Source organism: Babylonia areolata, chromosome 4 (assembly GCF_041734735.1).
Source record: "Babylonia areolata isolate BAREFJ2019XMU chromosome 4, ASM4173473v1, whole genome shotgun sequence".
In the NCBI taxonomy this organism is placed as follows: Eukaryota; Metazoa; Mollusca; class Gastropoda; order Neogastropoda; family Buccinidae; genus Babylonia; species Babylonia areolata.
Genome location: NC_134879.1, coordinates 12,999,059 through 13,024,525, shown reverse-complemented (window position 1 = coordinate 13,024,525; position 25,467 = coordinate 12,999,059). Strand labels below are relative to the sequence as shown.

The 25,467-nt window shown below is 41.5% G+C and overlaps 2 protein-coding genes across 7 annotated transcripts; one reads left to right on the top strand and one right to left on the bottom strand.

Annotated features, from left to right (window-relative positions):
- Window positions 1-42: 42 nt before the first annotated feature.
- LOC143280872 (mitochondrial chaperone BCS1-like) lies at window positions 43-12,522 on the bottom strand. Of its 6 annotated transcripts, XR_013055065.1 has the most exons (8): window positions 11,849-12,010; window positions 11,357-11,520; window positions 9,117-9,275; window positions 8,130-8,592; window positions 7,387-7,542; window positions 3,715-3,832; window positions 1,330-2,499; window positions 43-1,297 (listed from the first exon to the last, which is right to left on the bottom strand). XR_013055065.1 is itself a non-coding variant. In XM_076585610.1 (7 exons), the coding sequence occupies exons 2-7, from the start codon at window positions 11,465-11,467 to the stop codon at window positions 2,244-2,246; spliced, it is 1,263 nt and encodes a 420-aa protein (XP_076441725.1). In that variant the 5' UTR covers window positions 11,468-11,520; window positions 12,373-12,522; the 3' UTR covers window positions 43-2,243. The 6 variants fall into 6 exon arrangements, 5 of the variants coding, with proteins under 5 accessions (XP_076441725.1, XP_076441724.1, XP_076441723.1 ...); XM_076585610.1 differs by lacking the exon at window positions 11,849-12,010 and adding an exon at window positions 12,373-12,522 and having other exon boundaries at window positions 43-2,499; XM_076585609.1 differs by lacking the exon at window positions 11,849-12,010 and adding an exon at window positions 12,023-12,099 and having other exon boundaries at window positions 43-2,499.
- Window positions 12,523-13,680: 1,158 nt separating this feature from the next.
- LOC143281572 (uncharacterized) lies at window positions 13,681-24,746 on the top strand. The gene is made up of 5 exons (XM_076586803.1): window positions 13,681-14,728; window positions 15,308-16,056; window positions 19,620-19,799; window positions 21,811-21,925; window positions 23,322-24,746. Exons 1-5 carry the CDS (start codon window positions 13,801-13,803, stop codon window positions 23,516-23,518), a joined length of 2,169 nt encoding a protein of 722 aa, XP_076442918.1. The 5' UTR covers window positions 13,681-13,800; the 3' UTR covers window positions 23,519-24,746.
- Window positions 24,747-25,467: the final 721 nt, after the last annotated feature.

The window sequence follows — 25,467 nt, the reverse complement described above, 5'->3', positions numbered from 1 at the left end:
GGGGGTGATTTCTTTCTTTTTTTTAATACACTGGGGTTTTTTTGGTTTTTTTTTTTTGGTTTTTTTAATGAACAAGGTGTCAACTTCTCAATTTTCAATGTAGTTTCACTGGTTGACGGATTCCCTGCGAGGACATAGTCTTTTCACTGCTGTCAACAACAACAAACAAAGCAGTGTCATCTTTTATCTTAGTCAACACAAGGTGAGAGTGCACTGATGTGACACACCATGATTTTATTCTGCTTTCCTCAGACATTCAGGACTTGGGGTAAAGAAGAAAAACCCATCGATTGTTGAATGATGTGTCGGTGTGGACAGACGACAGGTCTGCAGATCTTCTCCAAGTGATGAGCAGTGTTTTATTTTTAAAAAATATAGATATCTAAATTTTTTTACTACTTTCAGATATTTATATTTGTATTTCTATTTCTTTTTATCACAACAGATTTCTCTGTGTGAAATTCGGGCTGCTTTCTCCAGTGAGAGCGCGTCGCTACACTACAGTGCCGACCTTTTTTTCTTTTCTTTTTTTCCTGCATACAGTTTTATTTCTTTTTCCTATCGAAGTGGATTTTTCTACAGAATTTTGCCAGGGACAACCCTTTTGTTGCCGTGGGTTCTTTTATGTGCGCTAAGTGCATGCTGCACACAGGACCTCGGTTTATTGTCTCATCCGAATGACTAGCGTCCAGACCACCACTCAAGGTCTAGTGGAGGGGGAGAACATATTGGCGGCTGAGCCGATGATTCGAACCAGCACGCTCAGATTCTCTCGCTTCCTAGGCGGACGGGTTACTTCTAGGCCATCACTGCACTCCTCTATGTAAGATGCACATAACATTTATATGTGTGTCATATGCATGTGTCAGAGTATAATTATCAGTGTATGCAGATGGTGGGCTGGAGCATGTGTGTTGGTGGGGGGTGGGCCTGACAGTCTGTGAGACTACAAATTTGTGCATGTGTGCATGCATATAAGTTTGCTGAATGAGGCCCTTTTACAGTTGACTTTATTATTCATATGTGCCTTTTTATTTGACTATGTTTTATTTGCTTATCCATTTGGTTTATTTTGTTTAAATTTCAGTATGATTTATAACTGCAGTTTGTAGCCTTATGAAGAGCACAGGAACAGGAGTCATGATGGCTGCCGGAAAAAGAAGGCGCTAGTCAGGGGGGCAAAGGGGAGGTAACCTACTTCCAGGAGGTTATCGGCCGTAGCTACTTTAGTTTTCTCCGCATAGGCGGATAGTAGTTTGCACAGGACAGGAATGTCAGACCCCTGCCGGAGTCTGCACTAGTGGGTCACGGTATGTATGTTACTTAAACGTAGTTTTAGATAGAAAATTTCCTTTTGTTCCCATCTCTTTCAGTTCTGCAACTTGCATTTGTAGCATTCTCAAGGCCGGACAAGTCAGGTTTCCTTTTTTTTCTTCTCTTTTTTAATGAAGCAGATGAGGTGTTGTGCATAAAGGTGAGTCTGCATGCTTTGACACTTCCTTATAACTGAAACTGGTCTGTCAGCAGTGCTGAGCACATTGTCTTGATCCTGTGACGTTGTGTGCGTTTGGTCCTGGGCCTGGGCCTGTTGTTACAGGTGTCTCTCAGTTTTTACAGCATTTTATACCACTGCATTTTGTTAAATATATCTGTTAAAAAAATTTGAAGGGAAAGTGTTTTGTCTGTATTTGTAAATGTTTTAACTTTTAAAAATTTTAATTTACATTTTTGTCACAGTATTAATAGTTTTCTACAAATGAATGTTCATAATTATGTGTACATGAATGTAAGTATGCTGGGGTATGTGTAGCTATTTAGTGCATATGTACATGACATTAAAGGTTATTTTATCATGCAGGTAGCATTGACAACAGCAGCATGTGTAAATATACAGTCATATAAATAAAGGAATAGGTGGGTTTAATATTTGAATATTGTGTTTTATACTCTGAATAGGTTGCAGAGGTGGAGTTGAATAATATATACCCATTTTCACGTGCCACAGACACCCACACACAAACACTGTTTCTAAAATTCTGAACTAATCATTATTATTTCTCATTTTAACATGTGCACACATTCACACACACACAGTTTTTAAAACTGTTACTTCATCATTCATCCTGTATTCACTTCATATACACAGTAACAAAAAAAGCATGCATGCAACAGAAACAAAACGCAATCACTGTCTTCCTCACACACTGAACACACTGAAAACAAAACGCTTGTCACTTTCTTTGTCATACACTGGACAGCTCTTCCACATTCTTCAGGACAGCGTCAGGGTCAGACTTGTGCATCATGAAAAACCCTTGCACCTGGGCTGCACTGACGGGTTTTCCACTCGCCATCACAAGCTGGGCAAACTCAGAAGCCCTGGACTCTGGCTCCTCTGGGTAGAAGCGCAGGAACATTTGGGTCAGCTGAAAGTGTGAACAGTAATCGACAAACTCTTTCATATCCACTCGTCCTGGTCGTATCAAGGCAGGGTCCAGTCTGAAACAGCAAACGCAAGAATTAAGCATTCATGAGGTACCGTAAAGTTCGGTCTATTGAGCGCACTGGTATATAAGCCGCACCCACTAAATTTTGGAAAAAATTGAACTTTATACATACATAAGCCGCACCGGTTTATAAGCTGCACTTATTTCCGGTACCGGAACACATACTGATACAAAACAGAAAAGCTGTCGATACTGTAGGTTATGAAATAAAGACAAGCGGGAACAACACAAAGAAAAGCAAGCGAAAATACTGCTAGTGCCACAAAAAAAAATAAAATAAACACAATGAAAATAAGATCCATAATTTAGGGATAGTCACATTTATTCAATGTCATCCTGCTCACTGAATCCACTAAAATCTTCGTCTTCAGTGTCTGAGTTGAAGAGAACCAGCACAGCTTCCTCCGCCATCTTGTCACTAACTTCAGCCTCGCTTTCACTTCATGAACATGAAGGTGGAGGTCACTGCTGGTTCATCGCTTGCACTGTCGTCTGCTAGGTCGATTGCCTTCAATTTGAAGGCTGCATCATAGGCATAACATCGTGTTTTCGGCATGATGAGGGTGTACGCTTGAGCAGAGTAGAACTGAATGCTGATCTGAAGGCTTTAATGTGTGCGGATTTGATTTATAAATCCTGAAGCTCATCCAAAAATTCATGGACAGAAATCATGATTTTGGTGAGTTGAAGAGCAGCTAAGAATAGACAAGAACGTGACACTCCCAGGATCGTTAAAATCCGCAAATAAGCCGCATCACTGTATAAGCTGCAGAGGTTGAAGCTGGGGTAAAAAGTTGTGGCTTATGGACCAAACTTTACGGTAGTTGTCTTTTTCTCTTAAAATATAATACACTGCTTTTTTTTTCTTCATATGAAATAGATGTCTGTGATAAACTAGTTCTATGGAATCCTTTGTTCTTTCAATTGCCATGTGACTTTATAAAAACGTTTGACAAGAAATAAAAGTGAATGTCAGAAAATTATTCTCACAGTTGAAGTTGGGCACAGAGAAACTCAGAAAGAAAGCAAAATAACACTGGCCTTTCTTCAAAGACATTCCTAGTCCTGTGAATGTAAAAATATGATCGTCTGTGAGAAGAGCAGATTTAGAAGAATGAATTTCAAGCACGCACACATACACACTCAGACAGGCATGTCACAGTTTATGTTTATGACCATGTATAAACAAAAGGGCACAGTCTCTTGCCTGTCAAGGTAGTTGGTTGTCATGAAGACGATTCGAGCCTCAGCAGATGCCACGCCATCAAGTGCATTGAGCAGACCACTGAAAGTCAGCCTTCCCATCCCTTGATACATTGCCGGGTCTGAGGACAAGAGTGCAAGTTTACATTTTAAGTATGACATGTACTAACAAACCTGTTCAACCCCCCCCCCCCCCCCCACCACACACACACATGTATACACTCAAACATACACAATACTCCCTTTGACCACTAGTGCTGTGTCTGAGGACAAGTGTGCAAGTTTAAAGAATGACATGTACCAACAAACTTGGTCAAATTCACACACACACACATGCACACACACACACACACACACACACAACACATTCCCATTGACCACCAGCATCACATTTCAGCAGCATCCAAGATGTTGAAATGCGACCAGATCAGGGCCAGTTATCTGCAAACCTATATCAGTATATGCTCTCAATTTTCAGAGGCCATACTTTGTACATGTCTCAGGGGAATCTCCATCTTTTTTTTAGATGCCATCTTTCTTGTGATCAGGTGTCAGGAAGTGTGATCAAAACTGACTGACGGAAAGGATTTTAAAAGCTCATTCCGGTGTAGCTGTGAATGCCAAGAGGAAGGAAAGCTCACAGCACACACGCACAAGCGCAAACCATACACACGCTGAGGTGACCCAGTGACCTTGACTTCAAGATATGTCATCATCATCATCATTTATTTGGACTTCTTTCTCTTGGGACTGCGCAGGTTTTGCTTAGTAAAACCAGCACTTAATTGGTCACACGTAGAATTCAGGCCACACTGATCTCTGTCCACCAAGGCTCAGCCGTCAAGGGGGTTAACCCTTCCACCAGAGTCAAACATCACACCACACTCACTCACTGTTTGCTAAGGTCACGGTACCTTCCTCCAAACAAACCACACACCACACTCAGTGACTCACACTCTTTGCTGAGGTCACAGTACCCCTTCCAGCCGAGTCAAACACAACACACCACACTCACTCTCTTTGCTGAGGTCACGGTACCTTCCACCAGAGTCAAACACAACACACCACACTCACTCTCTTTGCTGAGGTCACAGTACCTTCCACCAAACACACCACACAACATTCACACTCTTTGCTGAGGTCACAGTACCTTCCACCAAACACACCACACAACATTCACACTCTTTGCTGAGGTCACGGTACCTTCCACCAAACACACCACACAACACTCACACTCTTTGCTGAGGTCACGGTACCTTCCACCAGAGTCAAACACAACACACCACACTCTTTGCTGAGGTCACAGTACCTTCCACCAAACACACCACACAACATTCACACTCTTTGCTGAGGTCACGGTACCTTCCACCAGAGTCAAACACAACACACCACACTCTTTGCTGAGGTCACAGTACCTTCCACCAAACACACCACACAACATTCACACTCTTTGCTGAGGTCACGGTACCTTCCACCAGAGTCAAACACAACACACCACACACACTCTCTTTACTGAGGGTCACGGTACCTTCCACCAGAGTCAACACAACACACCACACTCTTTGCTGAGGTCACAGTACCTTTCACCAAACACACCACACAACATTCACACTCTTTGCTGAGGTCACAGTACCTTCCACCAAACACACCACACAACATTCACACTCTTTGCTGAGGTCACACACATTCACACTCTTTGCTGAGGTCACGGTACCTTCCACCAAACACACCACACAACATTCACACTCTTTGCTGAGGTCACAGTACCTTCCACCAAACACACCGCACAACACTCACACTCTTTGCTGAGGTCACGGTACCTTCCACCAAACACCGCACCACACTCACTCTCTTTGCTGAGGTCAGAGTACCTTCCACCATACACACCCGCACCACACTCACTCTCTTTGCTGAGGTAACGGTACCTTCCACCAGAGTCAACACAACACACCACACTCGACACTCTTTGCTGAGGGTCACAGTACCTTCCACCAAACACACCACACAACATTCACACTCTTTGCTGAGGTCACGGTACCTTCCACCAGAGTCAAACAACAACACACCACACTCTTTGCGTGAGGTCACAGTACCTTCCACAAACACACCACACAACATTCACACTCTTTGCTGAGGTCACGGTACCTTCACCAGAGTCAAACACAACACACCACACTCTTTGCTGAGGTCACAGTACCTTCCACCAAACACACCACACAACATTCACACTCTTTCCTGAGGTCACAGTACCTTCTACCAGAGTCAAACACAACACACCACACTCACTCTCTTTGCTGAGGTCACGGTACCTTCCACCAAACACACCACACCACACTCGCTCTCTTTGCTGAGGTCACGGTACCTTCCACCAAACACACCACACCACACTCGCTCTCTTTGCTGAGGTCACGGTACCTTCCACCAAACACACCACACCACACTCGCTCTCTTTGCTGAGGTCACGGTACCTTCCACCAAACACACCACACCACACTCGCTCTCTTTGCTGAGGTCACGGTACCTTCCACCAAACACACCGCACCACACTCGCTCTCTTTGCTGAGGTCACGGTACCTTCCACCAAACACACCGCACCACACTCGCTCTCTTTGCTGAGGTCACGGTACCTTCCACCAAACACACCGCACCACACTCGCTCTCTTTGCTGAGGTCACGGTACCTTCCACCAAACACACCGCACCACACTCGCTCTCTTTGCTGAGGTCACGGTACCTTCCACCAAACACACCACACCACACTCGCTCTCTTTGCTGAGGTCACGGTACCTTCCACCAAACACACCGCACCACACTCGCTCTCTTTGCTGAGGTCACGGTACCTTCCACCAAACACACCGCACACACTCGCTCTCTTTGCTGAGGTCACGGTACCTTCCACCAAACACACCGCACCACACACGCTCTCTTTGCTGAGGTCACGGTACCTTCCACCAAACACACCGCACCACACTCGCTCTCTTTGCTGAGGTCACGGTACCTTCCACCAAACACACCGCACCACACTCGCTCTCTTTGCTGAGGTCACGGTACCTTCCACCAAACACACCGCCCCACACTCGCTCTCTTTGCTGAGGTCACGGTACCTTCCACCAAACACACCGCACCACACTCGCTCTCTTTGCTGAGGTCACGGTACCTTCCACCAAACACACCTCACCACACTCGCTCTCTTTGCTGAGGTCACGGTACCTTCCACCAAACACACCGCACCACACTCGCTCTCTTTGCTGAGGTCACGGTACCTTCCACCAAACACACCGCACCACACACGCTCTCTTTGCTGAGGTCACGGTACCTTCCACCAAACACACCGCACCACACACGCTCTCTTTGCTGAGGTCACGGTACCTTCCACCAAACACACCGCACCACACTCACTCTCTTTACTGAGGTCACGGTACCTTCCACCAAACACACCACACCACACATACTCTTTACTGAGGTCACAGTACCTTCCACCAGAGTCAAACACACCACGCCACACTTACTCTCTTTACTGAGGTCATGGTACCTTCCACCAAACACACCACACCACACATACTCTTTACTGAGGTCACAGTACCTTCCACCAGAGTCAAACACACCACACCACACTCACTCTCTTTACTGAGGTCATGGTACCTTCCACCAAACACACCACACCACACCACACTCACTCTCTTTGCTGAGGTCACGGTTGAGGAAAGCAGCATCCACATCCTCCAACAGAATGATGCTCTGCTCTGGAGCCACAGTCAGGAGGTGGTTCAGGCGGTCATCGGACAGACCTTTCTCGCTCAGGTTCAACACGCAGATGTTGTAATCCAGGGCCCCTGTCCAAGGCAAGATTTGTCGTTAAAGACATACAATGTTTAAGTCCAGGGCAGCTAGAAACCTGATGACCATTCAGAGGCATCGGATGGTGTCCTCTTAATTTCTGAGGTGGAACCATTTGTAGCATGCATCAAACTGCATGCAAGTCTCAATGCTGAATATTTCCAGCACCTCTCCAAGGCATGAATGAAGGCTAAGTCTCTTCATCTTCTACATATTTAATACAGCTGCTATGCTCAGCTTCAAAAGCTGTACACCATCATCACCTGTTACATACTCAATGCGCCTAAAATGTAGCAAACATTCTGTAGAAATAACTGCAATAAATAATGACAAACACTTTAAACCAATGATAAACTGGTAGGTCTGGATTAACTTCTTTATTGACAAGAAAGACTTCTGAGCAACAACTGTCACTGACAAGGGTACACTAATATCAGTATCAATGACAGTCGAACTATGGTCATCTCTTTGTTGATGTTGGCTATTTGAGTATGAATCTGAATCTTTTATCAGTGGCAGTTCCATTCCACTTCCACCTGTTTATCTCACCCTCAGAAGACAAAGAAGCCCACGTTACACTCACCAGCGAGTGCCATGATGTAGCTGCTCTTGCCACAGCCCGGCGGTCCATACAACAGATAACCCCGCCTGTAGGGTATCCCCCTGTCCATGTACCACTTGGGACTGTTGATGAATTCTCTCACGTCCTCCAGAATCTTTGCCGACAAGCCCCTTTCCAGGATCACAGAATCCAGCGGCCTTTTCCTTCTTGGGTAACCAAAGGGACGCCACTCTCCCCCCATAGCGTTGAACATGACCGTCTTGCCCTCCTGACTCTGGAGAGCCAGCTTTCGAGCTTCGTCCAAAATGTCAAAGAACAAATTTCTATTCCTGCCCAGTGTTGTCATGGTGACAGTCTCAAAGGGAAGACCAGCTTGGAAGTTGACCATCTGTTTTTCGCGGTTGCGCTCAACTCTAATCCAGTAGCCACGATAGTTAAAGAAATGGGCACCTGGGCTGGGAACAAAGTCAAACTGTGTGTTGACCTACAACAAACAAGCACAGTCCTCAGACACAGTATAAGCGCAAACAGCTCATTAGGGTGTACAATCATGAACTACACTGTTTGGTTTGAACTGTAAAGTCTGTCCAGTAAGTTTCAGACACATGAATAATGCATAAAATCAACTCAGTATTAAAGTCTATATTTGATTACAGGAAACTCTAGAGGCCACAAAAACTCACTGGTTAGAAGTACTATTTTTCAAGAATAAAGATGTATTTAAAAAATACAAAAGACAAGCTAACTAGAATGAAGTTGCTGAACAAATGTCAGTGTAGTGTTATCGATATAACTGGTAGAACTATCTCCATTGTGTACAGAACTTCAAATAAAGGCCAAGAATTTTTTAAAGACAAGAGAAGATGTGTGAGAGAAAGACATTGTGTGTGTGTGCATACACTGTGTATGTGTGTGTGTAGTGTGTGTGTGTGTGTGTGTGTGTGTGTGTTTGTGTGTGCATACAATGTGTGTGTGCATACAGTGTGTGTGAGTGCATTTAGTGCCTACCTTTCCTGTATCTGTCTGACTGAATGTGGTTTCCACACTCAGATGTTGTGTACGGGTCCCATAGCGAGATATCCACTGCAGAAGCCAGTGAAAGCTTTTGTCTTGACTCGTCACCTCCAGGGTTATCATGCAGTGCCGACGGAACAAGATGGTTCCGAACTGCAACACAAGAGAAACATACATTCTTAAAAAGTGTGTTTCATCTGCAGAAAAAAAATCTGACCCTGCTTAACACAATACAAGAAACACATTACAAACTGATCTCCAACAAAATCTGTTCCAAAAAAATTCTACCAGCTGTCTGAGTCAAGTCCATCCCTGAAGGATTTTGGCGACCAATGTGGTGGGGTAAAAACAGTCATACATATAAAAACCCACTTGTGTGTGTGTGTGTGTGTGTACAATTATACATATATTTATATATAGATATAGGTGTGTGTGTGTATATATGTATATATATATATATATATTATGTGTGTGTGTGATTAGAATAGAATAGATTTTATTGTCATAAAACTTTAAGGTTTATAAGACACAAATGCAATGGTAAATGAATGAATGAATGAAAAATACACAATTAATTAATCAATTACTGCAATAAATTGCAACAGCATTCATAAACAAATTTTCCTAATCTTGTTTGCATATATTCATCATTTGTTAGCATCACCTAACTGGGAATATTTCCTGTGTTATAGGAATTTTGAATTTTTGTTTTTAAATTGTTCCCTTAAGGTTTTATATTTAATACAATGATCAAGAAGATGTGTGTGTGTGTGTGTGTGTGTGTGTGTGTGTGTGTGTGTGTGTGTGTGTGTGTGTGTGTGTGTGTGTGCGCGCGCGCAGGAGCTGCAGCCCACAAATGCATAAGAAAACAGGTCATATTGTATACCCAAGTATGAACATACCACCAGCGCATAGTTTGACATAAACTGACTCTTGTCATGAAGTTGAAAGGAAAATCTAAACTCAGGTCAGCATGAAAGCAGATCGTGAAGATAAAGCATTACTCCATGCTCATGGACAACAATAGGACGAATGTACAGACCCACCAAAACATACACTTGTCCTCTCCACACTGAGATGAATGGGACATTGAAACAAGTAGGGCAGCACATTTTTCCATGTCAAGTCAAAAGTTGTTAATCAGCTATGATAAAATTCAAGGTGTTATCACTCGACATGTTACAATTGAAAATACTCATGAACTTTGAAGAAACTTCATTTGGTGTACATAAAAATGAAGTCTTGAAAATGAATTTGAAACTGAAGTCTTGTAAATGAAGAATATGAACATGAAGTCAAAAATAAAGAATACATTCTCTCTATCTCTCTAGGCCATTTTGTCAAAATCTGATTTGGATAAAAGTGGATATTTTCTGTTTCCTTTTATTTTCCATTGACAAACATTCTTTTTCTGTTTGAAGACTTTCAACAAGTAATTATTTTCAAGACTTCTAACAACAAACTGAAAAGCTTCATCAACTGTTTCTCCAACACTGACATTGACAGTCACTGTTGCAGTCACAGCGGTTTCTTGCTGGAAACTGTTGGACTTCAATGTTCACAACGTTGCATCATCTAGTCATTGTTCCAGAAAATCAAACAAATGGTTTTGATCCTTGGAAACCTTTTATTTTGTCTTTGGGAAAACCAATAAATGGTTTAACGTGTGGCCAAATCTGCTTGGGTTGAAAAGAAGCAGACGCTTTCCTGACCAGTGTATGCGCAGAAGATATTGTGTCCTGGTTAATCAAATGCTAGGAAATTGGCTGAAACTGCCTAGAGGTTGCATGCACCATGATGCTGACCATGTGAACTGGTAATTTGAGAAGAATCAACTTTGTACTGAAGTTTGTCACAAGTATACAAAATGTCTCAGCAAACAAATAAACGAAAAGACAGAGACTTCACCAATCAGAAAGTATATACATAAAATTTTTATATATATATATATATATGTGTGTGTGTGTGTGTGTGTGTGTGTGTGTGTGTGTGTGTGTGTGTTATCAATTCACACACCAAGTGTGATGGACAAAGCACAAATTCAATTTAAAATATTTTGGGTGTGGGGGTGTCCCTTTGGGGGTGCCAGAGGCAGGAATAAGTGGTTGTTTTTCCAGACCCATTAATTTTGAAAATCACCCATTGATTTTGTGGTGAACCAAACAAATGACCCATGACATCCTGAAAAAAACCTAAACTCTGATAGTACAGACTAATGTTGACAGTATACTCACCTGACTTGCTCGTTTAAGAACTGCAGCAGCCATACCAACACCAAACAGACCTGCTCCAGCACTGAAGTAGGGATTGGTGCTAAGTGATGATATTAACTCTGTCACAGGCATTTTTCTTCCAATGAGATGTTTCCCACCTCTCACAGATCAATCTTCATCCACAACTGAAAAGAAACCATGTATTCACAATTTAGCAGAAGGATAAAGAATCCAACTGTAGAAGACAGAAGAGACACTGAAGGAGAGTTATAGTCACACAAAGTGAAATGCTTGCAATATGTATCCAAGAAAACTGAGGGGGGAAAGAAAGGGTAGGGGACACACACACACACACAGTCACATGTGCACTGACAAAGACAGACTAAGAATGAGGCTCATTTACTTCATATACAGCGAGAGACAGGGTGGGAAACGGGGGGTGTCGGTAAAAAGCAACTTCATCTCAACACAAATGGAAAATTCTTTCATCATATATATCTGTAGTTACTGCACCTTACAGGCGAACTTTCAATGTCACAGCAGCGGATGACCACTGCAAGCCGACCTGTTTCGTTCACTGCGATATGACCTAACTGCAGGAAAACGATAAAATTATATCATTTGCTTTTATTTATTTAATATATTCTAGATAGAACACGCGATTCTATCCTCGCTGACATATCTGACCCTTGCCTGTTGACAACCGCACTTTTCCATGTGTCGACGGGAACCTCCGGTCAACCAATGTCTTGTTTAGAGTTGTCTACCTTTACACGTGCTCGTTGCAGGAAAAGCCACCAGCCAAACAACCACAAAAACGGAAATATCCCCTGCCCTTTTTCTGCGAAAAAAACCTCGAAAACATTTCCGTGTTCTTGGAGAAGGCGAAACGTTTTCTTTTGCATTGGAAGAGAAAAATGTAATGTTTTATTTTTTATTCTTTTTATTATACCCCTGTATTGGGAGGAAAGTGGCAGAATGGTTATTAATGTGATGAGATTAACTGTCAATCTAGAAAAACAAATACACAAACATACATTAAAATCTTGACCAAGTGTGTTGGGTTATATAGTTGGTCAGGCTTCTGCCGAATAGATGCTGTGTGGCGTACATGGACTAACCGAACACACAGTGATGATTCCTTGAGAAATAGAAACTGCAACTGACACTGATCCCGGAAGTTAACCATCGTCCTCGACCTAGACTTTTACTTCCGTTTGTAAACTCTTCCACGCGGTTACAGTGGACAGAGGAGCTGATGTGTGTTGAACCGTAAGTAGCTGGTGGTGTTTTTGTATTTGAGGTAGGATTGCTCAGAGCCTTTAGCAAATGATGAGATGGACACAGAAAAAGTTTTATGGCACCACAGAAGAACGTCACATACAAGCAGCAGGCCCACGAGCAAATCTCTTCCTTGTCAAAACAAGACCAACAAGTTGGCCACGTGTGTACATAATTTTGCACCGTTTAACGCTTGCACTGTCGAGTTATTGTGTCGCCACATTTCACCCTAAGACCCCCTTCTCACGTGTCAGTGTAACTATAGCTTGATGTGATATAGATACAAAGAATGACCACATTTTTGAAATGTAAACAGACTTTCCCTATGGCTTTCATTCTCGGCGTTTTCTTTAACGACCACCAAAATCATCATTCTAATTATTCTGTTACTCAAAAAGAGGAGTCTGGCAGAAAATAAAAAAACAAATGGAGAAAAAACACCACCGTTAAACGCTCCCAGTTTAGGCCCTGGAAGAAAAAAAAGTGCTGCCCTATTGAAGTTGAAATTTGGAGGCCCTTGACATGTGTGTCGTTAGTCTTGGCCATCACTTCGTTTTCTGGTAAATTGTTCCAATGCCTGATGGTCCTTGTGGGGAGTGAGAATTGTAAGTACTGGGTTCGACACTGTGGGAGCTTGAACTGCTGGCTATAACAGCGGCGTTGTCATGGTGTAGCAGGAACTAACTTGCTCCCGATATGGTCAGCGTGGACCAGGTTGTGGTGGATTTTATAAAGCACAGCAAGGCGTGCTGTCCATCTCCTGTCCTGAAGACTGGACCACTTGCAATCCTCCATCATATCTGACGTGCTGGAGGTATGTCTGTAGCACCTCGTGTCAACTGGAACATTATGCAGATGTCAGGTTCAGTTCTACTTGTTCTATGAGTATCAAAATAAACAGACCATGGTGGTTGAGCAGAATATCGGAGCTAATTTTCAGGGTTAAAAAAGATGTGTATTAAGGGGTTTTAGGGGTTTGTTTTTTTGTTGATTTTTTTTCCTCGGGAATTCAATATTTCATGACTTTCAGCAACACTGTTCTTTCACTTTTGTTTCAGGTAGAAACCCATACTGAAGATACATTCACAGAACTTGGAGATTGAAGAGATACCATAGTGACCAACACAGCAGCAGTTCTTCATGTAGTGGAGATCCACTAAACATTAGAACAGAACAGTTTGAAAATGAAATCTCATGGACATCATCAGGACCAAGATCAGCATTGCATTGGAAATTATGTTATGTTCTCACCAACCAAAGCAAATCATCCAGATGCTAGAAGTGCTAGACCTAGGAATGGTCAGGATTATGACAGACAGTTAGACAAAAACAAAATCTTTAATGTTTTGGGTATAAGAAATACAGGAAGTGAACTGAATTATGGCAGTCATGGTAGTCCAAGCTGTACACCAGGTTCCTCCTCAAATGACGATGTGTTCAGAACACACAAATCTGTAAACGGTTCATTTCAAGGTGACAGTGACATTCAGAGCAGCAGAAATAGACACTGTTGCATGATAAGACCCAGTGATCATGAAAAAGATAGGTGCCCAGTTCAAAGGGACATCAGCTCGTATAAGCACAACTGTGATACTGTTAGATCAGCTAATGATCATAGACGACGCACCTGGATTTCTGACAATTACCACAAACGAGATTGTCAAAGACAGAACTATGAGGATAGCTACAGAATAGCATACCACCATTCCAGTTCATATTATCATGACAGAAGTCAGAGTAGATTTCAGCATTATCATAGGAAGGATAACAGTTATCATTCACCAGTCAGTGAGTCTCTGGCCGACAGAAAAAGACCCAGATCCAATTGGACAGACAGACAAAGAGAGAAAGCAAGAAGTCACACCAGCAGTCGGAGAGACAGACTAAGAGAGAGATCAAGAAGTCACACCAGGAGCCGGACAGACAGACGGAGAGAGAGATCAAGAAGTCACACCAGCAGTCGGAGAGACAGACGGAGAAAGAGATCAAGAAGTGGCACCTGCAAGAGACAAGACTTTGAACAATCTCAGAAGAGACTTAGAATGCATGGTGGCTCCAAAGACTCATTTATTTCAGATTCCACAGTGCCTCATCCTTCATCAGGTTCTCAGAGTATCCTTTCATGATTGATCAGTGTCCATGGTTTTTTTTCTTCTTCCTCTTCTTCTTTCTTTCTTTCTTCTTGTTCTTCTTCCTATTTTTCATTCAAGTGATTTATTTCACAATTTCTTTCACAATTCAGGTTAATGTTGGGTCAAATGATTTTGTAATGTAGTCATGAGCTACACTATCTGTACATCATGCATGAGTGACAGAGTGTTTTAATGTTTATTATTATCCAATTTTTTTCTTTATCTTATATACCCGGTATGTGTTTACTGTTACTATGTTCAGTATGATGATTATGTTGCTTTCCATTAATACCAACAAATTATTTATAAGTGCTGCAGCAAGATGCACCTTTTGAAGAATCCTCATTCTTGCATCCTCAACTTCTCTGGACAGATGCTTGCCATACACACTTGATTATTAATTACTGTCAGTTTTAATGATGATCTTTTCTTTGACCACAATTTCTAGTCTTTTTTTTTTTTAACTTTAAGATTTTACAAACAATGTCTTGTCCCATAATTTCCAGCTTTATATATAAAAAATCCTATGAGAATTGTTTTTTCTTAACTTTAATCACAGAACTCCATGATCGTCCTGTGAAACAGTTTCTTACGACTTCACCTGCCACAAAGAGACCAGCCTCAAAGTTCTCTTGCAAATCTTCCAGCTTGTCCTGTCATCATTCTGTGTCAAGGCTGCTGCTGAACAGCCATGAAAGAGGAAAAGTGGGGGATAGCAGACTGTACAAAACTCTGGTGCTCAGCACAGCATCAAGTCTGAGCAGGACGGATTCTCGCAGTGTGTTCCCGTCAGAGGAATATTGCGAGCACCTGGATCACATGACCCACATGGTGGCTAACAAAGGCAATGACCAGCTGGTGTGCATGTGGTCAGTCTCTGGCACAGCCCTGCAGCAGATTCAGGTCATGACTGTCAAACATCGAGCTAAACGACAGTGTGGAGAGCTGGCATTAGAAATCAGCTTAACCAGCTCAGTTGTACGTACTTGGGGTGAAATCACCAGCCTGTGTTGGGCGGATTGTTCGGGGACTTCATATGAAAACGGTATTTTGTACACATCCAAAATGCGCTCTAGTTCCTGTAGGAGTGTTGCATGCATTTGCTCAATGGACACCCTGAGTGATGGGAGACAGCATGTGGATTTTGTACTTGGAGAAAGTAATGTGTGGACATGTACTTGGAATGCTTGCAAGCCACAGTTTGGTGTTGGACTGGAACGAGGATGCAAAGTTGTTGATGTCAACACTGGTCAGTTTTGGGAGCTTGATACTCACAGAGACAAGGTTTTGTCTCAGGCATTTTCTAAGGTGAGTTAGCTAATGAATGATTTGGAATGTTTAAGAAATAAAGAAGGTTGAACAGAATTATTGTGGGGGTGGAGTGGTTAAACCCTTCAAAGGCAGCAACTGGAGAATGTGTAAATTCTCTGAAAGGGATAGAGCAATTTATGTCTGACATATTCGAGTTTCATCCACTTCGGACATATCAGATATCAGAGATGTAATTGATGAATTTATTTAACAAACCATTATCTTTTCTTTTTAACCTGTTCAGTGTCTATAAGACATTACCTGATGTCCTGCTTAAAGTGTTGCCATAGTACCTTTAAAACATCCACTTATGTCTTGCATCTATTTGAGTATTTCGAATTTTATTATCAGATCAGCTACAACCAGGAGGAAGGGGACATCATTAAAGCACTTTTCTCCTCAAAAACTGGGATGCTCTTAGGTGTGAGAAAAGCGAAAAGCTTGAGTTGACGGCTCACTTTCTGTGAACATGATAAGACTGAACCCACGTTTGTTGTTGCTCACATGCTGAGATGGTTATTCACTTACATGGCTACAAGAGTTTGTTATCATAAACTTATGTTGTTTTATTTATTTATTTTTTTTAATTCTTTTATTTATAATTACAGGTATAATTAGACCTATGCTATTTCCTTTTGTATTTTGTTTGTTTTCTTTTTGGGTGTCATTCTGTAGAGGTGGAAATAGACTTTTTTTTTTTATAACATAAGAATTATTATCTTCACTTTGAAATGTCTAAATTGCTATCTAGATTCAAAATATTTGAGGAAAAGAAAGCCCAGATTTAGAATCATCATTCAATTTCCTTCATAAATTCAGTATCAAATACTTCAGTTCTGTATCTTTTATAGTTTTTGTACAAGATTTTTTATTAAAAAAATGATTACCCCTGAATCCTCAAAATTCCCTGGCAAAGAGAGAGCACTTTTTTTTTCATTACAAAATTCTTTGGTGGCACTGAATGGGTTAAGGTGAATTTGTTCTTTTGCTGTGATCCATGTGTGGCAATGGTTGAAAACTGCAGAATATGACTGACAGAAAAGACTTCCCAAAGCTGTCAGAGATGGGTGATATAAACAGGAAGAAATTAAAATAAAGAATTAATCAAAACTGTATGACAAAAAACAAAAACAACAAACAATAAGAAACGAAAAAGAACTCATAATTAATTTTTAAAGAAGTTTAGACAGTAAGTCAAAGTGTAAATGAGAAAGTTTAGAAAATATTATTTCATGATAGTTCTCCTCTTTGTTGACAACTGCACTGTGTAACAGGAAAGTTGTTACTATATGTTAGTCCCGTGAATGGCAGGTTTCAGACTTATATTTCAGTTTCAGTTTCAGTAGCTCAAGGAGGCGTCACTGCGTTCAGACAAATCCATATATGCTACACCACATCTGCCAAGCAGATGCCTGACCAGCAGCGTAACCCAACGCGCTTATATTTAACACAGAATAAGAAAGAAAGAGAGAGAGAAAAAATAATTTTAAAAATAATTTTAAAAAATGATAAGAAACTGCTCACCAATCACTGATTAAGTAGTCATTGCTCTTTTTGATGAATTTCCTGTTGCCAGCAATCATTTCTCATTATTACACCAATGGAGCACTGTACCCATTCTAAACACACACACACACACACACATAAGCATATCGACACCCTCCTCTATCAAAATGAAAAATGTGTGTTTGTGGTGTTTAATGCTACATTAGGATTAGTTTACTTAATGTTTTACTTAAATCATATAATTAGCATTACTTAAGAAAAAAAAAAAAAGAAAAATAGAACTTTTTTTTAACTACTTGAAGATTAAGCTTATTTGAGTTGATGCTATTTCTGCATGTTGTGGAATAAAACAACAAAGAAACAACAACAACAACAAAAACAACAAAAAAGGGAGGGAAAATAATCCTGCTGATGTGTTCAGAAAACTATTATCTTCCTTTATCATCAGCCACACCAGCACATATATTTGAATTTTTAAAAACCAGAAGCAAACTATACATTAACTACAAAATATTGATATTTTCCAGTATCATTGATACCTCTGTACATATTTGTAAAGCTTACAGTTGGGCCAACAGCAAAAGTGAGAGCTGTATGATCAGTGGTTTCTCAGTTGCAATGGGAATTCATTTACAGTTAGTCTTTTCTGGAGGACTGTGACTCTCAAACGAGGAGGCAAGATTGCACTGGCTCTTAGTGCTGCAGCCTTGGGGGCTAATTGGCCTTTGGGAACCATCCCAACACTGACTGTCCTTGGTCCCTCTTGGCTGAGAGAGTGGGGATGTAACTTGTAAGTGGAGTGATGGCCTAGAGGTAACGCGTCCGCCTAGGAAGCGAGAGAATCTGAGCGCGCTGGTTCGAATCACGGTTCAGCCGCCGATATTTTCTCCCCCTCCACTAGACCTTGAGTGGTGGTCTGGACGCTAGTCATTCGGATGAGACGATAAACCGAGATCCCGTGTGCAGCATGCACTTAGCGAACGTAAAAGAACCCACGGCAACAAAAGGGTTGTTCCTGGCAAAATTCTATAGAAAAATCCACATCGATAGGAAAAACAAATAAAACTGCATGCGGGAAAAAAAAAAAAAAAGGGTGGTGCTGTAGTTTAGCGATGCGCTCTCCCTGAGGAGAGCAGCCCGAATTTCACACAGAGAAATCTGTTGTGATAAAAAGAAATACAAATACAGATACAAGACACTCCATTCATTCATTCATTTTGCCCATCGCTCCTGGTGGAGCAAAGGCCATCAACGACTCCTCACTATCGCACTCTGTTCTGGGCTGTTCTGGCCATTCCAGTCCAATTGGTCCCTTGCTGCTTCAGCTCTGCCTCAGTGTCTCGCCTCCAGCTGTTGCAAGGCCGGCCTCTCTTCCTCTTTCCCTGCAGGTTCCAGGTCAGGGCTTGGCATGTGATGCTGGACGCTGGTTTTCTGAGGGTGTGTCCGATCCAGCCCCGCTTCCTCCGCAGTATCTGCTTGGCCGCTGGTTCCTGTCCCGCTCGCTCCCACAGATCTTCGTTTCGGATCTTCTCCTGCCATCGGATCTTGTAGATGCACCTCAGACAAGTGTTGAAGAATGTCTGAATCTTCTGCTGCATTGTCTGTGTTGTCCGCCATGTCTCGCATCCATAGAGCAGAATTGACTTCACATTGGAGTTGAAGATGCGGAGTTTGGTTTTCATACTGATTGCTCCAGATGCCCAGATGTTCTTGAGCATGATGAAAGCTGCAAGACACTCCACTTAAATCAAATTCGAGCCCAGATCATCAGGACAGCAGTTACCTCCTCTGCTGTTCTGATGGTCATTTTTGGACATGACTGACTATCATACATTTGTAAAAAAATAAATAAATAAATAAACAGAGTGTGTACTGATGGTGTTGTCTGAAGGTTGATGGCAGCAGTTTGCTGTTCTGTGGAATCCATAACGGTGCTGTCCTGATGAAACTATGCATCAACTACAAAAGTTAATATTTTCCAGTATTGTAAGTTACATTTGTACTTATTTGTAAAGAAAAAAAAGAATTAAACAATTCACTGATGTTGTGTATAGGTTGATGGCGGCAATCTGCTGTTCTGCGGAATTCGTAACGGTGCTGTCCTGATGCATGATGTCCGAAGAGAAACCAGGCGACCCATCATGCTTATGACTCATGGACACCGGAAAAGTGTTTGTGATCTGAAGCTGTCTCCTGATGAGCACCACATCTATACCAGCGACAACCATGGACAGGTAACCTGTGAATGTCGCTCACTCTTTGTCTGAGATTCTCTGCCTGTGTATATATCTGTCTGTCTCTGTTTGTCTCTATCTCTCTGAGTCTCTCTGTCTATGATGTCTATGTCTCTTTGCCCCTCTTTCTCTGTCTCTGTCTCTTGTCTCTCTCTCTCTCACACTCTCTTTCTCTCTTTCCTCAGTGTTTAAGGCAACAGTTTATCCCAGAAAAATATCAGAGGCAGCCTGCTCTCTTCTGTTTCAATATGCTGATGTCTTCAACATATGAAAAGGTGGTGAAAAATCTGTGTATTTTCATATCGGGCATTTAAGGTAAGAGAGGCACTGTGTTCATAACAGACTGGGTTTTTTTGGGTTTTTTTTAAATTATTTTATTTGATATGACTATAATTATTTTGTTACATACCCCTTCATTTAGGGGCCTTGGCCTTTAATGAATAAACCATTCATTCATTCATTCAGTCATTCATTCAGAATTCATTCTTCCCTCCCCCCCCTCTCTCTCTCACTCACTCTCTTTCTCTCTGTCTTGGCCTAGGCCTATACATGAATAAACTATCTGGAATCTCTCTCTCTCTCTCTCTCTCTCTGTCTGTCTCAGTTTTGATAATGATAATAATAAAAAGAAGAAGAAGAAGGATGATAATGACAGTGCACATTTGTATAGCGCCCTTTCTCTCTAAGAGCTCAGGGCGCTTTACATGAAAGAAAATATTACACATTACATAAATCATTCATGACCACTCTTTCTCAAAACCCCTCCCTCCCCCCCCCCACCCCCCACCACTCTCTCTCTCTCCCATTCTTAATACATCCAAAGTGTGCTGACATGGATGGTGTTTGAGCAAAAAAAGAAGCTGAGAAGTGCTTAGTTTATAGATAGGTTTTAAAAAAGATGACTCTTTTGAGTTTTTAGTGATGAGCAAAAAAACAGAGCTAGAATCGGATGCATGGATATGGATATGACAAGGAAGGTTGTTCCAGATATGAGGAACAGCAAAGGAGAGCAAAGAACGAACAATCAACATTCAAGGACTGAAGGAAGCATCACAGTCATCAATGTATGGACTGGTCCATATATGCTTTGCCCCACATCTGCTAACCCATGGGACCAAAGTGGACTTGAGAAAGTAGGGGATAAAGCTAAAAATAGTGGGGGGGGGGGGGGGGGGGGGGGGTTGGTGTGTGTTTTTGTGGGTTTTTTTGTTGTTGTTTTTTTTTTAATTTAAAAGTCAGTGACTATTAATGAATGAATGAAAGGAAATTGAAATAATGATAAGATCATTTCATGTGAAATGTTAAAGGGGGGAAAAAATCTAGCAGAATCCCAATATGATCTGCTCTGATTAGATCTGTAAAACTGGCAGGCCTTGTTTGTATTTTGGTGTCGTGTTTATTTGTTTGTATCTAAGATGTTTGTGTTTGTGGCTTTTTTATTTTCATCTATTTGTTTTACCGTGAATTCATTTTTCCACATGTTTGCAGTGTTCGTATATGTGTGTGTGTGTGTGTGTCTGTGTGTGTCTGTGCATGTCTGTGTCTGTGTCTGTATGTTGTTCGTTCTTTAGTTTAACGTCTTTTCACTGTAAGTGATATTAGACGAATGTGTCTGTATGTGTGTGTGCGTGTGTGCGTGTGCACATGTGTGTATGCATATATTCAAGTGTGCAAACACATGTGTTTGGTGTTGTGATCACATGGATGATATTTGGACGTTCGCTAAGTTGACGTGACTGTGTGTCGCACATAATGGAGTTATGGATGGGGGCAGAGACGGTCATGAATAGAAATCCCACTTATGATATATGATTTTCATGTAAAAATGTTGTTGTTTTTTTATCAAAGTATTATACTGATGTGATGTGTCTTGAGCATTATTGTAGGTTAATCAAAGGTGCGATATAAATCACCTATTACGTGTTATTATTATCGTTGATATTATCATTATTGTCATTATTATTATTATGAATATTATCGTTATCATCATTATTGTTATTATGAATTTCAGATCAAGAAATGGGACTTGCGTACCTGCAAGACAGAGATGAACTATGAGGGCCTGTGCAACAATTGGCGCCACCTGCCATTTCACATTGATGATTCGCAGTCGGTGTTGTACGCAGGTGAACTGGCGTTTCCTTTTTGTTCAGTTTTTTCTGAAAATTCTTTTCAGTCTCGGAAAACATTGTTATCCAAGACTGCATTGTGTGTGTGTGTGTGTGTGTGTGTGCAAGCATGTATGTGTGTGTGTGCGCACATGTGTGTGTGTGTGTGTGTGTAATATTGATGTATGAGTGAATAGCATTTTCTCATGAATACTGGTAGAGATTGGTTTAGATATGACAAGGGGGGGGGGGGGGAATTCTCTACATTTACCAGTATCAGTTCATAACTGATATTGTTTGGCCTGAACTTTGTTTTTGTCTTTGAGGCAAAACAAGGAAATGGTTTTGTGACACTTCAGTTTACGCTGTGTTTGCCAAAACACCAGTGAAGCTTCCCAAGTGGCTGTGGACAAACTTGCCAGTTTCCATGAGTCTGTCTGTCAGCCTCTGTCTGTGTGTAAAGTACTGAACTGATTCAGTGTAACTCTGGGCCAGTGGATGTAAATTTCTCTCTCTGTCTCTCTCTCTGTTTCTGTGTGTGTGTGTGTGTGTCTGTGTCTGTGTCTGTGTTTTCTTCAGTTTAACGTCTGTTCACTATAAGTGTTTTTAGACGGAAAGGAGTAAAGTAGTGTATAAAGGAAAGGGAATGCATGTGAATATTAGTGTAAAAAAAAAAATAAAAAAAAAGTTCATGTTATGTATCAGAGAAAAAGTATATTATTAAAAAAAAGTCTAAAGAGGTTGCGGTGTGTATTGAATGAGTTGTCATGGGAAGGAGAATATGTATATGCATATCAACAAGTATTAACCTACAACAGTGTAAATACAAATAACAGTATTAAATATCAAAATAAGTGTCTGTGCCTTTGTTAGCGTGTGTAAGGGGCTTGATGTAAAGAAGCATGCATGCTTATTCCACTTCCCTCAATAAACAAATATGTTCTCTGTCCCCCCCCCCCCCCCCCCCCCCCCCCCTACCTCCCCCCCCCCTCTCTCTCTCTCTCCCTCCCTCCCTCACCCTTTCTCTTTCACCACCCTGTCTCTCTTTCTACACCAATCCATCAACATATTTGGTTTGGTAAAAACAACAACAACAACAACCAAACAACAACAAGATATATGTATGTGTGTGTGTGTGTGTGTGTGTGTGTGTGTGTGTGTATAGAGAGAGAGAGGGGTTCCAGATTCCAGATGGTTTAATGTTCATAAGTCATCAGACTCCTAACATTGTCAACAATAACAGACAGTTTCAGGTACATTACCATTTTGCTTGGACTCTGAATTATACAACCATATATTTTACTTAGCTGACATGTGGATAAGTGAGAGAGAGATAGAGAGAGAGAGAGAAAGTCTATCACTGTAATATGAATTATGATTAATGATTTGATTTTTTTTTTTTTTTTTTCCACAGCTGGGACAGATTGCTACACGAAGGTCTGGTGTTTGGAGAGTGGTCAGCTGCTGAACTCCATCCCGCCCCCTTACCCAGCCTGCCCACTCAGAGTGCCCGCCGTCCAGTTTTCTTCCATGTGGGCCGGAGTGCCCGGCAACATTGGGCTCATCATGGGAGGGCAGAAAGATTTGCACTTGTACAGCTCAGGACTGTAGCTGGAACTGAGCAGAAATCATTTTCCAACAACCCCTTTACAAAAGCCTCTTTTGAACTGACCTCACACCCCCGAAAACGGAGTATGGCTGCCTACATGGTGGGGTAAAAACGGTCATACACGTAAAAGCCCACTCGTATGCATGTGAGTGAACGTGGGAGTTGCAGCCCACGAACGCAGAAGAAGAAGAAAAAGAAGAAGAACTGACCTCACCCTCGAAAAACAGAGTACTGCTGGTTACATGGCGGGTTAAAAACGGTCATACACGTTAAAGCCCAGTTGCGTACATGAGAGTGAACGTGGGAGTTGCAGCAGCCCACAAACGAAGAAGAAGAAGTACTGAACTCTCTGCTTTCAGTTTTCTTTTCAAGTGGGCGGGGCTTACCTGGCACTGTGGGGCCCATTATGGGGGCCATCGGAGCAGAGAACGGCATCTTTACCACTGACTTGTAGCTGGAGGTCAAGAAAACAACTCTTTAAATCCACCCCTCTACAAGGCCTCTCTGTTTTACAGTCCCTGTTGTTCAGTTCTCTTCAGACAGTATGGTGCTGATTAGTTTCAGGGTTTCTTTCCTGTCATTCTGATGTGCAGCCCACCCCCATTCTCTGTCTCCCTTCTTTAACTCACTCAATACGGCCAGTCCTCTCTTCTCCTCTACACAGACCCCTCGGATGTCCAGTGGGTGTCTCAATGACCCAGCCTTTAGCTTCCGTCGTCAGAATTGTGGTATTCTTTGTCAACATTCACCTCTTCAGTGTAAGAGCCTTCCGCTTGTAATATTTTGATGGTGGTAATTGAGGTGAAACGCTGTTAACGTCGTCTCTTTCGCCGTTCGTATGGAGAGAGTTAATGCCCCTTTGTCTCTCTGCCTCTCCCTCCCTCTCTCACCTCTCTCACTCTTTTGCTTTCATGATATATGAGTAATAGTATGTTTTGGGGCATATTTGTGAATGAGAGGGTGATTTTTTTGGGATTTTTTAAAAGTCTTTTTCATTTTTGTGGAATTTGTGTGTGTGTGTGTGCGTGCATGTGCATGTGTGTGTGTGTGTGTTTTATTAGTTTTGTGTGTGAAATGTTAGTGGAAAGATTTGTGCAGTTTTATGATATGCTTTTTAAACTTGAGTACAAGTCTGTTTGCTCTTTATGTTAAGTATTGTGTTTTTACTTTGACGTACAATCCAGACCCCACTCTCTCTCCCCTTTTATCTCTATTTCCTTCCACTATGTCTTCCAGCTTCTCTCTCCCCCCCTCTCTCTCTCTCTCCGACCCTAATAATTACAGAGGTATTACTTTAAATGATGTTAGCAGTAAAATTTACAGTACAGTCATTAACCACCGTTTACAAGAGTGGGCTGAAGAAAACAACATAACTGGTGAACATCAAGCCGGATTCAAAAGAAATTATTCAATGATTGATCATATGTTTACTTTGTTGGCTATGGTACAAAAACAGTTTTCTTTGAACAGGAAGTTATATGTTGCTTTTATTGATTTCGAGAAAGCTTTCGATTCTATTAACAGGAAGATTCTTTGGGCAGTATTAGCAAAAAAGGGAATAAAAGGCAAGTTATATAACTGTATTAAAAGTATGTACAATAATGTTAAAGTTAAAATACGGTGTGGGTTTAAACTGACTGATTATATTAAGTGTACATATGGTGTAAAGCAGGGTGACGTGTGTAGCCCAATTTTGTTTTCTCTTTTTATAAACGAACTAGCAGTAGAAGTTATTGAAAATAGCAAACATGGCGCTCTGTTTACAACTGATTATTTTGAACTTTTTATTTTGCTATTAGCAGATGATGTTGCACTGTTATCAGAAACTGTAGTAGGATTGCAAACACAATTGAATAGCTTACAGCGGGCAGCTTTTTCCCTTGATCTAAAAGTTAATTTGAATAAAAGCAATATAATTGTGTTTAGGAAAGGTGGTTATCTAGCACAAAGA